This window comes from Strigops habroptila, chromosome 1, assembly GCF_004027225.2.
Source record: "Strigops habroptila isolate Jane chromosome 1, bStrHab1.2.pri, whole genome shotgun sequence".
Taxonomy (NCBI): domain Eukaryota; kingdom Metazoa; phylum Chordata; class Aves; order Psittaciformes; family Psittacidae; genus Strigops; species Strigops habroptila.
The window spans coordinates 47,297,974-47,316,046 of NC_044277.2; the positions used below are offsets into that span (position 1 = coordinate 47,297,974).

At 40.3% G+C, this 18,073-nt stretch overlaps 1 protein-coding gene across 9 annotated transcripts in view; it reads left to right on the forward strand.

Moving 5' to 3' along the window:
• The window catches only part of ZNF521 (zinc finger protein 521), a 234,059-nt gene extending 216,247 nt beyond the window's left edge, over positions 1-17,812 (forward strand). For all 9 annotated transcript variants that reach the window (XM_030498653.1, XM_030498712.1, XM_030498663.1 and 6 more), the window contains one exon: positions 16,980-17,812. In XM_030498653.1, the coding sequence (XP_030354513.1) occupies positions 16,980-17,009 (30 nt within the window). In that variant the 3' untranslated portion in view covers positions 17,010-17,812. The remainder of the gene's footprint in view (positions 1-16,979) is intronic.
• The last annotated feature ends 261 nt before the right edge of the window (positions 17,813-18,073 follow it).

Here is an 18,073-nt window from a genome sequence, read left to right on the forward strand (position 1 = left end):
GAGGATTTAAACGAAAGTGAAAGGCATGGTAAATGAATCCTTTAAAATTGGTCAAATTTTCAGCTGCCTAAAATAACAAGTTTTCTCTATTGATAGGTTCATTGAGTAGGAGGAAAGTTAGGAGGGGATGAATTCCCCTAGGGAGGAGGTACAGATAGTTTGTGAAAACAAGGTGTGGTCAGTGATTCATAAAGAGACACATCCAGGAAACTCCAGTAAACAGCAATCTTGGCTCGAAAGTGGTGACTTTCCTTCTTTTTACTTTTTTTTTTCCTTTCTCCTTTAAAAAAAAAAAAAAAAAAGGCATCATTACGTTGCTCCATTCCAAACATTAGTCAAAAAAGACTCTGATGCAGATGGCTACACAACTGGAGCTGGTCATTACAAAACCCCAGCCAGGAGGAACAGCTTTTAGGTTTAGCTTTTCTACCTGTTATTGAGGTCAGGTTCACCGTGCTTTGATCAAATTGAGGCTGAAATATAATTTTGGATGGAAAAAGAGAAGATTTTTGCAAGCCCTTGTGATTTTTTTTTTAATTTTTTTTTGTAAGTGGAGCTGTCTTTGTGTTTAAAGCTGAAATTGCATGTCCTCCACCCTGTTAACAAGGAAAGAGAGAAAGAGATGATTCAGTTCTTGTGAACCGATACTGCTGAGTTATACACATTTCTACATGCAGCTTTAGTTGTTTATCTGTATTGTTACAGTCTCATTTTGCAGCAGAATGGCTAGGCACAGGCACTGATCATGGGTGTGGAAATCTGCTTGGGGATTCTCTGTGTCAGTGAATGCTCTGCTTCTCCCCATACTTCGTGTATGTAGATGTGTGCTATGTAACATAAAGAACCTGTGATATTGTTAAATATTAGTGGTTCATTTTGCTTTGCTTTGCGTTTGTAAAGGTGAAAGGTGATTGTGCAGGAAAATGGAACAGTATATTTGCTGTGAGACAGGCACTAAGAACTCACTCCCATGCTCAGTTATAATTCATGACTGTACTGGTGGGAAGCCCTTATCCCTCCGTGGAGTTAATGCATCTCTACTGTAGCCTGCTGAGAGCACCCTGTGTCCCCTCCCACCATCTGTGCATTCACTTGCGTGCTTTCTCTCTCTCTCTTTACTGTGAGATCTCTTGGTGTTAAAACTGTCAGACTACTACTGCCTGGTAAAGGTGGCTTTATGATGTGTATTAATGTTGAATTGTCATTTAAAGGGTGAGGAGGTAGGAAAGGGATAAGTTACCATTTATTTTACGCTCTTGTTAGGAAATGCTGACGAGCAAATGGAAAGATAGATTTGTTACTTCAAGCAGCAAACAGCTTTGAACAGTGTATAGAAATTGCCGCAACGTAGGATAAGAGCTACTGATGGCAAATGCATCTTTCTTCCAAATCTGGGCATATTTTGGTGTTTCTTGGTACAGTGGATCTCTGTTTCTCCATGTCAAGTTCTGAACCAACAGCACTGTAAATTAGATAATATTTATTTACCCATCAACTGGCTTAGCGGACAGCTATTTTACTTTCTACAAGTTGATCTCCTCTATTAGCTGAAATGCTCTCTTGCAGACTGCAAGTTAATTGCTTCTATGCTGAGACTTGAAATTCATGTGACCAAGTGCTATATCTAGCACAATTTTACTTAAATAAGTAGTGTACAAAGATTTCTTTTTATTATCATAGTTATTGTTCTTGCTGTAAGGCGCTGTAAGGCACTGTCAGAAGACCAGTGTGACTGTCTAGCTTTGAAAGAACTGAACTCACAGAGATTTGAGATGGTTCTTTATCAACCTGGCACCTTCCCGCAATATTAGGCTCAGAATGCGGTTAAAAGGCCATGTACTTGACTGTCACAGCAATATGAATTTGCAGTGTTTCACTGAATGTAATCTTATGTAGTCTGTTGTTTGTATTCCTTTAAAATTTATAAATCAAATCCAGACCTGGAATACCAGTGGTATGAACTTAACAGATGTGCTGCCATCAGGGACCTGCTAGGTTATAAACTGCAGAAATGATCTTTTTCTATTTCAGATTCCTAGCTTATTCCAGAGAGATTTAGGAACCACAGAAGTAGGGTGGAAGGTCACGCGTTAGGACGGTAGCACCCACCCAGCATTTGACGTTAGGTGTAATTGTCAGGAAATCCAGCTCTAATCTTTTTATTATTCAGTCAGAGCATCCTGCTGAAGCTCTTGAGCAAAAGTAGGGCAAGAATGACTCCAGTAGCTCTGTGTCCAGGTTTTCTTAGGTGAAAGATCACTTTGAGATGACACAGCTGAGTAGTCAGGCTGAAATCCTAGTTGGTATTTTATTAATTTTGCACCAAGATAAATCCTGAAATTCTGACAAACTCCATGACAGGTGAAATTCCTTCTTGCAGAATCTGCTCAGCAAGAGGCTGCTCATTTCGTTCTGTTCGGAGGCAGGCAACAGGAGGGCAGCTTTATAATCAGCCCTCAAAGGAGCCCCAGCCGCCCCAGAGCCTTGGACTGATTGAATAACTCCTGGGCCTCTTCCCCTAGGCCTCCATCAGCAGGGGTCCTGTGGAAAGCAATCTCCCGCAGACTGGCACTGAAGTGAGCTTTAAACTACTATTTTCTGCTCTCCAGAGGAGCCTGGAGTACTAAAAGATAGATGGACTGCAGATATTTTATGAGAAACTGTCAGAAGAAGAGCAGAGTAAATTTTTTTTTTTTTTTTTCTCCTTCAAGTCACACTCTGCATCACTGTAGAATTTCTCCCGGAATCTTTTACACTGAAAGTTTGAAATTAATTGGTTGCTAACCTTAATTTCACCCCCCCCATCTTCTTCTTTCTCTCCCTTCCTCTTCTTCTTTTCCTTTTTTTTTTTCTTTTTCCCTTAAATATTCACTCGGAGGCCCTTTGCTTAACCACAGTTGCAGAAAATCAGTACCATTTGCACTGAAATATTTATAATGACAGAATGAAAAATTGGATTCATTTTCTGGCCTGTAGCCGAACAGTCTGCAACTTTGCGCAGCATTGTTTAGCATCTCTCATTCCTTCCTTTCATTTGGGTCATTTTCAAACACACACGCACACGCTGCCTGTGCTTCAGAGGAATGCTTAGCAGAACACAGAGCCATTTTTAATCTCAGCCTTGAGAAAACAAGTTGTCTCTAACCTTGCCACCATTTGTGGGGGGAAGCAAAGGGAGGGGTCTCCAGGAAGCGTGTAGTAATCTCTTACAGGAGAGATTATAGAGGATGACACGCAGTAATCTGTCGTTTACAGCAAATCAGTGTACGGTTGGAATTCAGCAAGGGGAGGCACAGTGGACTAGCACCAGGCCTGGGTAGCAGGGTGTCTCCAGTAATCCCTGTTCTGCCACCAGTTCCCTCAATGGCCTTAGGAAACTCATTTGCCCACAAAGGAGGAGGTTGTCAATGCACCCTCTTTTGTGCATGAACACAGACTGTGCCTATAAAAATGCCCTGTGCTTCTTTGTACCTCCAGAAAACGGAGGATGCTGGAACTGTACATATTTACTTCCCTCGCAGCAATGGTGTGAAGGTGAAGTGGTTGATGTTTGCAAAGTGCTTTGAAAATGAAAGTGTGGATCCTCGGGCTCCAATTTGCATCCCCTGCCAGTATAAAAGGTACCTTAGTCAGACAGCCAAGGATTCCCTCAGTATGCAGAGATTCCTGTTTATTTTGCTAGCTAGTTCTGTATTGCTCCCTTTTGGCCCTCACAGGTGTGTCTCTGACTCTGATGAATTCCAGGGCTTTTTAATTGATGTCACCATCCCGTGGGAGCTATTACAAGCTGACATAAGTTTAGGCAGCCTTATGAATGCTTTAATGTGCACGGAGGACTATGACGGCCCAAGATTTGAATGTTTAGGCCACATAGATTTACAAAAATACATACTGGTTGTATAGGAATTAGTCTGAAAAGGTACACAGTTTAGCAGAGAACACTAAGTCTCTGCAGATGTTGGACTGTTGTGCAGAAACTAATAGAGAAGTACATCTATGGAAAGTAGTGATTTCAGAACCCTTGGAAATGTTTCTCTGATGAGTTCTGTAGTCTGTCTTGACAATTGTGTGAGCTTCTGGAAAAGCACTGTGGCCAAAATCTTAATCCCTAATGCCTTAAAAGAGGCTCCTTGAGACCATACTAGGTCCCCTAAGGAAGTGGGTTGGGTGCAGGGGTCAGATTCTGCAAGGTACTGAGAATCTTCTGAAAATACAGGTGTCAGAAACTGTCTATCAAGGTCCAAAAATGTCATCTCACTGACTTCACTTGTATCAAATTTACAACATAGCTCTACTGCTGATAGCAGGTATGTGTGTACAGTACTAAATTCTGATCTCTATTCCACATCACTCGTCTGAGCACGGATTTTTTATTTCTTCGGTTTCTTCTGTGGGACCTTCAAAACGTTGGCTCCCTCTCTGTGGTTGTAGGAGCACAGCCCGAGCAGGCATGCCTATAAGCAGTAGGAAGAGGTACAGATCTGCTGTAAGCATTGGTACAACTCCATTAGCACTCCAAGCATTCTGTGGTTTGAGAGCAGTGCATACATTTTATCATTCAGAAGTTTTTTACCAACTTGCAGATTTGCCTTTTTACCATGTTCCCCAAGATAGTTTGACAGGTCAGCCTCGAGTGATGAGCGTTCTGACACAAACTGCGTTGTGTCTTAGAAATCTTGCCTGCAGTTGTTTTACTGTAGTATTGCTTTGATTTGAAAAAGTAACTTTCTACAAAGTGGTGTGTTTTAGGATATAATAAAAAAAAAACAAAACCAAACAATATTGTGCTGTACATATTACAGACATTTTCTGCTTAGCCCTTATTATTGTTTTCAGGTTTTCTTCTTTTTCTTCATCTATGTAAATGGAGAAGAGTATATTTTTTATAATTTTCAACAATTACTGAGAAGCAAGAATAATAGAGACAAGAAAGAATGTGAGCTTTAATTGCAAATATTAAGTATGTATTTAAGCTGACATTTTGAAAGCAGATTGCCCTGGCAATTTAATGACACTTTAAGAGGAGCCATATTCCCAGAGTAGGCTGTTTCAAATCCAGAAGTATTTCTTTGGTGAGCTGACCAGAGCACAAATATACAGGTGTGTAAAATGCCTTAAGATGCTGAAACGATTTGCAGGGACAAAAGACTATAGACCACAGTGAAGTGACAGTACAGATCTAATGGGATGGTGCACAGCTGTTACTGAACATCAGGACTGCAAGAGTAGCCCCCAAACAAATGTTTTATCTCATTGGTAAAGATGGTACCTTTCTGGGAAAGCTGCTTTCTCTGCAGGCCTGAACCGTTGTGTTGGCTTTGTTTTTCTGTTTGGAGTGCCAGTCTGTTTACTAAAGTTATTAGTTTATAAATTTTGCCAAGGTAAAGTAACTGTGAGAGCTTTAAATTAGAATAAGTGCCACTTCTGTGTGGCAGGTTCCTTTGAGGGCTGATTAGAAAGCAGGCCTCCTGTTGCCAGCCCCTTTATGCATGGCACTGTTGCTGTGGGTACTTGTTTATAGCTTTCCTTTGAATTTATATAAGTGTGCACTGTGGTACGATGAATTGCCCTCCGATACTGAAGATTCTGCTGCCTTCTTTTTTTTTTCCCTGGGATCAAGCTAATACTTCACTTTAAAGAGTTATTTTAATTAGGAGGGCTTTATTGTAATGAATTAAAATTAACTTGGAGTAGCAAATTACATAAGACTGTGAGGTTTATAGATTAGCCTCACCATAGCTACAGCACATCCTTTTGTATCAGAAGTTCTGTATTTCAGACACCTTGGCACTAAACGAAGACAGCAAATGAGTCTAAGTGTTGTCTCCAGTTATTTTCCTCCTAAATGTGATTCTTTCCACTTGATCAGAAGGTTGCCACACCAAAAATCAGTCCTAATGGGCAACAAAGGGTGAAAGCAGCAGCTGCAAGAGGCTGGATCCCCTAGCAGGAGATAGCCTAGGAGACAAGAGTGCCATGGCATCTCTAGCCAAACCCAGAGGTGAGGAGGAGCATTTCTTCGACTGTCAGTGCAGGGTCAAGGCAGGATCTAATGACATGTCCAACTTGCAACGTGTCGCTGGCCAGCTGTGTGACCGGAAACAGAATGACCAACCTTAAAGAATGACATTTGGTAGGAGGATACTTCTTCCCTCACAGGGAGGAAGGAAAAAGGCATAGAAGGATGCTTTTTTGTGTAGTACCTCTTGTCTGGGGGGAGAATGTTTAAACATAAGAGTTGGTCTTCACTGTCTTCCCCCTTTGATAGGGTCTGAAAACAGGAGAAAGTGAGAGTAAAATTCCTCCCATTTAGCTGTGGCCACATTTTACACTTGTACACAAATGCAAATGACAACAGAACAGAAGACAATAGAGAATCCAGGCTTCTGGATTTTACAAGCAACAACCGCAATGACAAACATAAAATTTTATTGTCCTGGTACCATATGTCAGTAAACACTCCAGATTTATTGATTTACAGTGAGTGTCCTTACAAAATTCAGAGAAGTACTCACTTTATTCTGAAGGGCAAAATAGCATTTTAGTGTCTCTGAAAGTCACCTTTACAACATGGAGTTTCTTGGACTGGAAAAGAGGGAACCCAGATGAGGTTGCTATGAGAACAAAATATGTCAGCATAGGGTTCTTAACTGTCTAACTGCTTACCAGCTATGAAGGCATAAAAATTGTCCTTATTTTCTTTTCCAGCAAGTAGATGCATAATTCACACACACACCAAGCCTGCCACATAATCAGTGTCCCAGTTCCCAACTATTCCTTGTTTGAAGAGCTGTAGGAAAAGGACTTTAAGATGTCCAAGATGGGCTGGCACAGTAACCAGTTGTGAAGGAAGTCAGAGAGTAAAAGCCGTGGGGGCCTCTGCTTATCAGCTCAGAAATCTTTGGCCGTTAGCATCAAATCTGCTCAGTCTGGCTTTGCTTGCAAACTGCCTTGAAGGAAAAAGAGGCACCAATGTGCAGCAGAGTTTGGGGCACTTAGAAGAGGAAGAGAGCTAGCAGAACTCCATAGTTTTTCATTTCCTTCCCTACACATTTTAAAATTGACATACCATGGATGAGGGGATATATTTTCATTTGTGTTTCTGATTTCAGAATCAAAAATATGCACCAGTCCACTTACATGTTCTCTTAAACTGGGTGTGTGTATGCTTACTGGCTGTATAACTATGCAATATGATTTCCGTATACAAAAGGCAGGTCTGGCGATGTTAAAACCGGGCTGGTTCAGGGTTTGCTTTTAGATGAGCGAGAACAGTATTAGTTGCTTTGAGTTACTCTCAGGCTGATCCATAACCTCCAGTGTGCTGAGTGCTGTTGTACAAGGCCCCACGCACCGGCTGGCAATGTGCAGGGAATCCAGATTCCAGGCTGTCCCTTTGTCACCTGGTAAGCACAATACCCAGCGTTATGTCACGAGGCAGGGAGGTGAACTCGGCAATCAATACGAATGTGGGATGCATCTGTCCATATAATAAGAGTGCAGACAAGTCACAGCGCTTTTCTTTCAGGCTGTATCAAGAAACTTGTAATTTCACTTGTAATTTTGTTCAAAGGAATTCTTGTACATGCACCTGTGGAAAACTGGAAAGGATCATTGTTTTAAAGGTTGCTCTTTGCATATAAATCACAGCTCTGTGTGTTTCCCCATTTTAATTGGTGACCTTTTGAATCCTATGGACAGGAGCTTAAACTCTGGACCTGCTGGTTGGTTTAAGATTTGAAATAAATTCATTTGAAATCAATTCATGATCTAGTACTTATTCTGCTTTAAATCTGAGAAGAAGTAGTTCCACTTGGATGGTTCCTTCTCACATCTTCATTGCAGACCAAACAGATGTGTGTAAAATGCAGATTCATTTGTCGGTTTAGTTCCTGAAAAGACCTATCAGGATTCGGTGAGCATGAGAGAAACAGAAGGAGCAAGAAAAGTGTAATGTTTCCAACAGGAAACATTTCTGTACAATTATCAACATTAGCTTCCATTATTTGTCACTAATTACAGACCGAGCTGTTAAATATTTAGTAGTAATTTGTTTAATTGGGTTTGACCTATAAAGGAATCTGTACATAGCATAGCTTCAGTTCAGGAGCCAGTTTCTCACTCCCAGCAAGGCAGATTTGTATTCACATATTATCAGACAAGGGGGTTTGTTTTTGTTGTTTGGGTTTGTTGCCTCTCTCTACCCCCTCTCCAGATTTATTTGTCTTTAAAGTATCTAAAGTTAGAGCATAAAGTAGGAGTGCTGCTCGTGGATGTAAAATGGGAGAGAGGTCAAACTTAAACTTGTTTACAGATACCGTAGTTTAGAAAGCACCAGCATGATAAATTAAACATAGCAAAGGAAAAAAAAACTAAAGCAGAGCAACAACTAGCCCATGAACACATGTCTGTAAAACACTGGCTTAATCCCTGAATATCTTATTAGGGAGTATTGCCTATCAAAACTTTTGTCCCCTGTTACTCTGTTATACAAGAGCTACAGATAAATCTGGATTTGTTCAGCTTTGGGTTCTGCTTGCTCTTTGCCTGGCTATGTCTGACAGGGTGAAGAGACTTCTAGCTGTGGCCTCTGCAGAGGGTGTGCATGAATCAGTCGGTACATGAGCAATATTCACTTTGTTTTAAACCCTACAGGCCTGGCTGTATTTTTACTTGTCCTTATCTTGAAACTCCCTTGATTTCAGAGGAGTTTCTCTTAATTTATACCAGGATAATCATAACCATATTCTAAAGTAATAAGACTTTTGATATATTTCTCAGAAGTGCCTCCTTTTGCCTTTTTTGTTTAAGCTTTTATTCCTGCTTAATGAGCAATTTTCTTATTGGAGAAGGATGCTTGTGTATTAATTTCAAACATTTGCAGTATCACAAAGGCCTTGTTTTTCTGCAAACCAGACATAGGCCTGGTTCCTGGTTAGCAGTACAGCCCCATTGCAGCATAAAAGAACAGAAAGGTTTCCCAGTTTCAATGAACTGCTGTCAACATGTCCTAACGGTTTCCCTCTCTCCCCATCACCAACCGTCATCTTACCGTTTATGGGCTAATACATGCACCTTGCCTGTGCAGCCAGGCACACCTTGCCTGAAATGGAAGAGGTTGTTAAAAGTTCCATTGCATTTCAACAGGGCAAGGGAGGCTTATGGAGGGCTATTGCCTGGCACCGTAGGTTAAAACAGCCTTGGAGCTACTCTGATTTATGACAGAGGCTTAACCAGGAGCCCATTGCCAACACTCGTAATGAGGAAGGTGCAAGGATGGTGAGCAGACACCTGTGTTTGTGTCTGTTCTCTTCTGGTGACAATGATGAAAGTCTTATTTGCTGTACCTAGGAATATATGTCATTCTTTTCCATACAGCAACTCTGTGATATATGTACTCACATATAATAATGAATCCAAAAGGAATCATTGACATTTTACTAGTGACTTACTGGAAGTCTCTGAAGAAAAATAGGTATCAAGGGGTTTGTTTTGGTTTGGGTTTGGTTTTAATTTTCAGTTTGCATCCCTGAGAACATGCTATGCAATTTGAGATTTTTTTTATGGGTAGATTTTCTCTGGCCCAGCTGGAAATGCTTGAATAGAAGAACCAGAACACTGAGAGTTTTGCATAAATGCAATAAAGAGTACAATCTGATTAGCAGTCATGCCATTTCAGAGACATTAATTTAATATCAAATCACATAGCTTAGGTGAACTAATTCATATGAATAACTGCAATTCAGTGTAGACTTTCCTAAATTATCATTGTCAACAGTGGTCAGTCATGACCTAAGATGACCATTTAATTGACCATCATGTCTGAGAACAGACCTGGTTCTCAAAGGCTGGTAGACATCAGCTCACCACACATAAATGGTATTTATGGGAACACAGATTCTCTTGGGATTTGGCCCCTTTTTTGTTGTGGAAATAGCTCTGGTTTAGTTCAGATCAAATCCTTATTTCCTTGGGAATCTCACGTTTCAGAGACTGTATTTTGTTAGGTCTATGCTGGTGATCAAACTTGGCCTGGATGAAACTCCATGCCTACTTCAGTACATTTAAAAATTCATTGGTATTCCTCTTGCTCTGCCAGCTGCACTCCAGTACTGGAGACGCTGGTGGCAGGGACACCTTACTTGGAATTTTTTTCTGTACGGAACTCCTAAGTCTCCATTTGGCTTCCTACTTTTCACCTGCGAAAAACTGTTAGGCATCATCTCCTTTCCAGCTCCCTTGTTTACTCAGGATAAGTGTGACCATTGAAGTCTGAATATATATTCATTTTTGTGTCAGAAGCATTGTAATTCCAGGGATGAAGCACATCAGAAACATTTGTTAGTTCCAAGATTTTAGATATAATTTAAGTTCATTTCTTGTAGTTTGTGTTTTATGAAAGGGAGGAGCATGGGAGGGAAAATAATCTATGGTCACATCATCTATTCATGAGCTTCAACTGAAGTTGCTCTTTTTGTATTTCACCTATGTGAAAAATACAGAAATGTTTACAATCTGAGTGTTCATAGTTGCCCTGTCAGTGCAATTAAGGATTATAGCATAGAATGGACCTCAATATGTCCCTAACCTTCAGTTAATTCACTTGGTGGAGGTAGAATGTGGAAGTGGTTACCCTTCCTGTGGGAACACAAATCCCACCTATGCTACATTTTACTTGAATGGCAACTGGGCCTGAGAAGCCCTTGTAACAGAATCTTCTTAATTGCTTACAGCAGCAGTGGAGCCAAGGCCTTAATGTTTTGGGGCATTAAAAGGAAGTTTACTGCTTTCAGATGCTTTGAAATGGCCCAGATATTCTACTGAAACCAGCTCCTGACTATGCAGATTTGGTTTCATGTGTGAGTTGGGGCTGGCTGAGCCTCTTCCTCTCCTGGGATGAACATCAGGGAAAAAAATCATAACCCTGAGGTCTGTGAAGCTGTGAAATAGTCTCCCAAGAGGAGCATTGGAAGCTCTAATTAAAATTGGACTGGGCAAAACACTTGAAATTACACTATAGGCAATAATCCAACACTGGCAAGATGGGTGGAGAAAACGCCCTAATGAGTCTTTTCTGTCTTTAAATTCTATGAATTCTTGTTCTTGTCTTTTATTATGCTATTTCACCTTTTTCTTTAATGGTGACACAGTGTCATCTAGAAAGTATTATAAGATGCTATTGTGAGCTGAGTAAGATGATGTTAAATGTCAAAAGAAAATGCAACAGTTTCTCTGCAGGTTCACAGTGATTATATGGAGACAAGAAAAAGAGAAACTGACTGTAAACGAGCGACATCAGTGCAGTGTTTCTGATCTGTAAGACAGTGGCGAATGCCTGCAATATACATGTTTATCATTTTGACATTACATTTTGTATTCCCTGCTCATGAAGAATAACCACATTCCACCGAACCTAACACAAGTGTGGAAAAGTCATATACTTGTAATGTGTACATCACTCAGATTGCTGAAGACATCTTCTATCTCAATGTTTCAAATATCCCCAAAGACCTGGGGCAAATAATATCTTTTTACAGCTTAATTTATAGTATGTATTTAATCTTAGTATCTCACAAATCTAAATATCTCATCAATTTAGTCTGGGGTATAATCATATTACAGTTTACCAGGAAAGAACCCTGGCACAGTATGTTGGGGCTTTGACAGGAGCCTCTGTGCTGCCATACTGAACCAGCACAAGTTTGAAGAAAGGGTATAAAAATCAACCTTTTCTGAGATTTTTCTTAAAGTCATAATTATGTCTGAGTAAGTTTCATGTATTTGTTTTTGGTGTTACCACTTAATACTCCTCTTCCCTCCTCCCCCCACCTTTCCACATGATGTAGGATTTCAGCGCAGACCTTTTGCGTGAGAGGTCTTATATCACAACAACCAGTCCAACAAAGCATCAGACTGAAGTTCTGGAACCATGTTGACACTGTGAAGTTGCATTTTTGATTCATCATTATTACCAGTGCACTTAAGGTTTTGCTAGACTTGCCTTTTCCACCAGCCTTCCTGTTTTCCCCTTTGGTTCTGGAAAATCCAACATCCTCTTGTTAGCTGCAGACAGTTGGAAAAGTATGGTACAGGGTGAGAAGTTGGAATAAAAAGAAGGGAAGAGAAGCAGAAAATCTTGATTAGAAAGTATAATTTAATAGAACGTGTATTGAACCAAATGTATTGATTAATGTGGAAGATATAGTACTTATATTGATTCAAACTAGAGATTTAGTACTAAAAGCTGTAAGCCAAAAAGCTGTTGCAGATTGCTACAAAAGTCAGTTTAATGCTGTCCTTGAGAATGCCTTCACAAAGAAATTCTTCTAATGTTTGAGGAGTAGGTAGAATGCGGTATATGTCAGTTTGATCCCGAAGGGTTTTATTTTGTACTCTAATAGCTGTTACGAGCCTACATTATATCCAAGGAGTAATTTTCCTTAGGGGTGCCCAGCTCGCTTTGTGTCAATATTCTAGCATTTTAAGTCACGTACAGTATATGCTTCTGGGAACAGTGCAGGAGCCAGCCAGACTCATAATGGTCTGCATTCATTAATAAAGCCAGAAGCTTCTGTCCCTCCATTGCCCACTACAGGGATGCCTCCCTGGTCTTCAGGGACCCGTACAGACACATTTAAAGAAAGCTTTATTTTGAGTGGGCAGGAGATGAAATGCAGGACTTGCAGGCATTTCCTAAGTCAGCTATATGCCCGAGCACAGGGGTGACCTTAATGGGTCAGAGAAGAATGCAGGTCAAAAGACTTATTATCCAGCCTGTTGGAAACCAATTGCTTTTGTTAAAAAAAAAAATAAAAAAAAAAAAATGTAGTGCTTAAAGGTTGATAGTAATGTGGAGTTCTGTTTTACAACCTGGAACTGTATTGCAGTGCAGTGGGGTGCTGCTTTTCCATCTCTAAATGCAAAAAATACAAGATGGTCTGTAATGTACACAGATAAAGGATTCCAGAGAAGTGATAACATGGAGGGTACCATAATTACTTAATCAGTGATGATTGATTACTCATGTTTGTGTTCTTGAACTAAGGAAAAAATAACATGCTGCTGTGGTACTGTTACCATCTGGTGAAATAACGCATCTGCATTTCTTCTTTATATTTCTTCACGTGTACCCTCTTTGCACTGTTTGTCAGGTACAACCATGTCTTGTTTCATCTAGTCGCAGAAAACAGAAGCCCCATTTAAATTGAACACAATTGCAGTTCACATTAAAGATTCTAATGGGCTAGTGAGTCTGTGGTTATCTGTGGATATTTTATTCTTCATTAATTTTGATGCTGTGGGCAGCAACTTTTTGCTACCTAATTCTTCCCATGTTCTATCTGAAACACAAAGACATACATCAAGCAAGAAAAAGTATTATTGCCTCTTGTCTGGAGCATTTCTTCAAAGAAACCTTTTTTATTTTTTTTTTTTTTTTTGCCAAGGAGATTCTTCCACCCAGTATTATTGTGAAATTTTTGCATGTTTTTAACTCCTTAACACTAACAGCAGGGATATCTCAAAGCATTTTCATCCAGAAAAGTGGTGACATATAATTTTCTAGCAGTTCACATAACAGTTGGGATTCTGGATTCTGCTAACAAAAATAATCATCTCTAGGAACAGGTCAAATGCGTTTTAAGAGTTTATTTTGCTTGTGAAATATATTGAATTCAGGTTTTCCTAGGTAATATAACTGCTTTCCAGATAATACTGAGACAGAGAAATTGGGGATCTAAGAGTTTTTCTGGCTCAGTTTGTGTCTAATGCGGTAACAAATGCAGTGACACACACGCCTCCTGCTTCACTGTTCCTCCATTTTGTGCATGCAAAGCTTGCATTTGTGTTTGCAAACTAGTTTCTCCTCATAAAATCACAGCTCTTGGAAATGTTAACGTAGCTATTACTGGAGTCCAGGAAAGATTATGTAAAGAAAAAATATTTTTCCCTTTCCACCGCTAAGTAGGAAATTTAAATTTTTGCTTTGTAGGGAGACTACCTCATAATTAAACAGATGTGGTTATGTGCAATCAAATTTAGGGGAGGCAAAGAAGGGGAGCATATGATATCTCCTGTACTTAGTTAAATGATTTCTCTTTGGCAAGTAGCTGTACTAATTGCTCCAAACTCAGGCAAACTAGTTTGAAGTTTCCAGAGGAGGTGCGTTTCAGACTTGTGTAGTGTGTCTTTAGTGAAGGGCAATGTGCTCTCTGAGATGCACAGAGGATCTCGACTGTAATATTGTGCTCTCCCTGGGTGTCCCACACTCTCGTGTCCCTGCCGTGTCCCTGCTGGCAGGAGCTCCAAATTCTGCTTTCCCCGCCTGCCTGAACTCCCACTGCCGGGAAGGCGGGGAACTCACTGCACACAAGGCAAAGAGACTATCAGAGTTGAGATCTGCTGTGTGGATAATAGAGGAGAATTTTTGCCCTAAATTTTTAAACACAACACCCTTCATAAAAACAGCAACAGTTCATAACTGGGATTAATGTTTGCAATTTTCAGTCACTTAGACATGGGGTCTCCAATAGATGGCTTTTGGTGGAGTGGAATATGGCTCTCTGTGGGATTACAGAATTTTCTTCCTTTTCTTATCTCTCTCCTCCCATCCTTCGCCTACTTGTCTTGTCAATGTTCTGCTTCTGAAGTGCTTCGATTTTGGGTTTTTTTGCCACTTAGCCAAATAGGTATTTCTCCCTAGTCCCTCATGTTTGGGGAGCCTTAATTACTTTGGAAACTGTGATTTGTTTTGACTGTTTGCAATAAGTATGGTTGCTTTTTTAACGCCTAAACTGCTCAAAGAATTTCCTCATGTCTGTATACCACCCTATCTCGTTTTTCTCTACAACACTTGGGTTTTTCTATTATCTCTTCATTATCCCTAGAGAATTTCATTTTGCACAAGGGCACAGGAGTCAGGGACACTGTGAGCAGGGGCAAGTCAGTCCTTATGTTGTGTTTTATTTTGTCTCCTTCATATTTGGGCCTTCTTATTTTTTAATCAAAAATGTCATTGCAGCCAGAGCCACACTTCCAAAAAACCTTTTGACTGCTTCAAATGCAGCTGTTCATCCAGCTTCAAACTGATTATGCATCTTCACTTAGTGAGAAGAAATAAAAAATGGGCATGACTGACATGCTTGCTCTCAGTAGATTAGAAACAAAAGACCCCCCAAAATAGTCTTTGCAATGTAACTGGTATAATATGACTTCACCTACTTGGAAGCAGACAAAAAATTAGAATTCAGGCTGCCACCCCATATTTAACTTGTCCTGTTGTTTCTAGGTACTGCAGGGTCTCCAATAAGCCTGTGGTGTTATGCTGTAAATGCTGCAATAAATGGACACAACAGGATGACAAAAGGGCTGACTGTCAGGCTTAACTCTTAATTTCCTTGCTTCCGTGGTTTAAAGTCAGAGCCCATTACCTGTGACCAGCCAACATTTTCGGCTGCAGATATTGTTGTTGCTTTACAACATTTTGAAATTATTTTATGTGATAAGAAGCTAAATGAAATCAAGTGGTAGAGTATATTTTTTTAACACTCTCTGGCCTTGGACAGTCTGGAATTCCTGCCATCAGCATTAAATCATTTTGTGTTCACATCTGGAAGTTGCATCTTTGAGTATCACTGGGTCATTTTCCTTTAATCTTGAGAATGGCACTACATTAAAAATTCCTCAGTCTTTCTGTAAGATCCTTTCCTTGCTGAATGTCACATGTTTGTGTGCATGCACAGTTTAGGGAGAGAGGAGAAGGAACAGAGGGAGAACTCTCAGGCTGGTCTGCAGTCACACTGTATTTCACATGTGTTTGACCAAGGCTATTTTCGTGCCTTTCCATGGGTGGCTCTGGAGGGTATGGTTCAGTAGATGTTCACTTCGTTGAAAGTGATGACTGTCTTTTGGGAATAGGTTCATCCTGAACTGCGTTAGTCCAAAGGGGGTTAAGGCAGATAAACTTAAACCAGATCGAAAGGGCTGGATGTGCTGGGAGCAAACCACAGGATGTGACACCCCTGTCCTCGGGGTCACTGGTCCAAATCTGGCCCGGAGTACTAAGGGGAAAATTCCTCACTAATCAGTGGCTGCCCTCTTGTCTGAGAAGTAGTGTTCACAGACTTTTTCTAGTTGTCTGTGGATCCAGTGTACATTGCAGAAGACTTAACATGTGCTGGATTGGTTCCTTGCTCTTAATGCTTGTGAAGGATATCAGCCAGTGCAGGAATTGAAACAGCATCTCTCATCCTTAAATGTGGTTGACTTGATTAGAGAAGTGGTAGGAAAGAGGCTGAAACTCGTGTTTGCTGCTGGGTTTGGTGATTACTCATACAGGAAAGGAGAATTTCAGACTCCAAAGTCCACGCTATGTCACCTCACATAAGGCACTGCATTCACTTCAGGAAAAAATACCTGTGTTTTTTGGTGATTGAAAGGAAGGGCTGTGGCAGCCCCTTCTGTTCTCATCAGTGTCTGAGCTCTCTGCTAGGCACAGAATGACTCTTATCAGAATACACTGTGCCATACTGTTTAGGGAGAAATAGGTTTTAATGCAATAAAACATTTGGAGCGGTGCCACAGTCTAGGAAGCACAGTCCAATTAGCATTGGTCTTTCATGACAAATAAATGCACTTCTCATTTGCATAATGCATAAACCATGAGCTGTATGTATGCGGACACCAGAACCACTGACCTGGTGGGCAGTTTCACTGGGGCAGGTCAGCCCAAATCTACCTAGAGAGAGTGTGATGCCCTTCCTGTGGCACGTGGAAAGAATACCGGTGTGAAACAGCTGGGGAAAAGAACTCTCTTTGATAATGACACTGCTTTTGGCTGCTTTAAAACAAGGAGGGGTTGAACATCTTCTCTTTCCTATCCATCATTTTGTGAGATATGTTGGAACAATTGTATTTGCATCCTTCTTTCACACAGAAATGCCTGTCCTGTGACTAAGCTCTTTCTTTTATTTTTGTTACAGAATCATACGATGACCCAGCACAGCAGTTAGTGCAAGGCCCGTCTCTTCCAGAGAATTCTTTGTGGCACAAAAAGGGAACACGTTTTACTCTTTGCACGAAACTTTCATTGTTAATGTATATTATTCAGAAACATTGTATTGTACCATAAAACTTGTATTATCGAACCTGTTGGATGTTCATGTGTTTGAACTTTTGAGCACCGGATAGACTTCCTGTATATAAAGTGTTGCACATGTATTATGTTGTCTGATACTAAAATGGTCTTATAAAGACAAGTGGACTTGGGCCCTATTCAAGAAACATACAAATAATAATAATACTGTGTGAGGGGAAAAAAAATAGCTGAAGGAAAAAAGTGTCGTTTTCAAGGAGGAGGGAGAAGGTAATAGCTATGTTCCATTACAGCTCTGTTTGGCCTTCCTTTCATTTAAACTTCAGTCTAGAAATCTCTCTTTTGGTATACAAACGGATGAATCTAAGACTATTTTTTATTGCTGAAGATTCTTGCAAAAAATATGAAGAGACTCTTTCTCACAGAGCAGGAACCCACAGTTGAATAAGGCCCGTATATATATTTGTAAGCCTTGCGATATGACAGATAGCATTACCATATATGCAATAGTTGTTATGTAGATTGTCAAAGAAATTTTTTTTTCAGGATACCATTTGAAGCTTTGAGTGTTCAAGACTTTCCTTAATGATTTCACATGGCCAAATTCTTGAATCAGTTGAACTAACATGTATGTTACTGTTATTAATGTTTACTCTGCGGTCTGAACCTGGAGATTACTGGAATTGTTTTCCAAAAGGAAATAAATTCAGTTTACCATTATGTGTGAGCGTACCTGTGTCTTGTCTTTTTCCTCAGAAAGCAGCATTATTATTACTGCTCCTGTAGTACTTACAAGTCAGAGCCCCTTACTTACAAGACCACCAGGGTCTGGAATCCCATTGCATCAGAACCTATACACTGCTAAGCAGGAGCAGGTCGCTTTTCTCAAAGCCAGGCATTTAAATAAATGTAATGGTAGAAACAGATCTGCTGTCCCACTGCAAAACAATGTGTGCTTGAGGGTAATATTCAGTGTTTTCT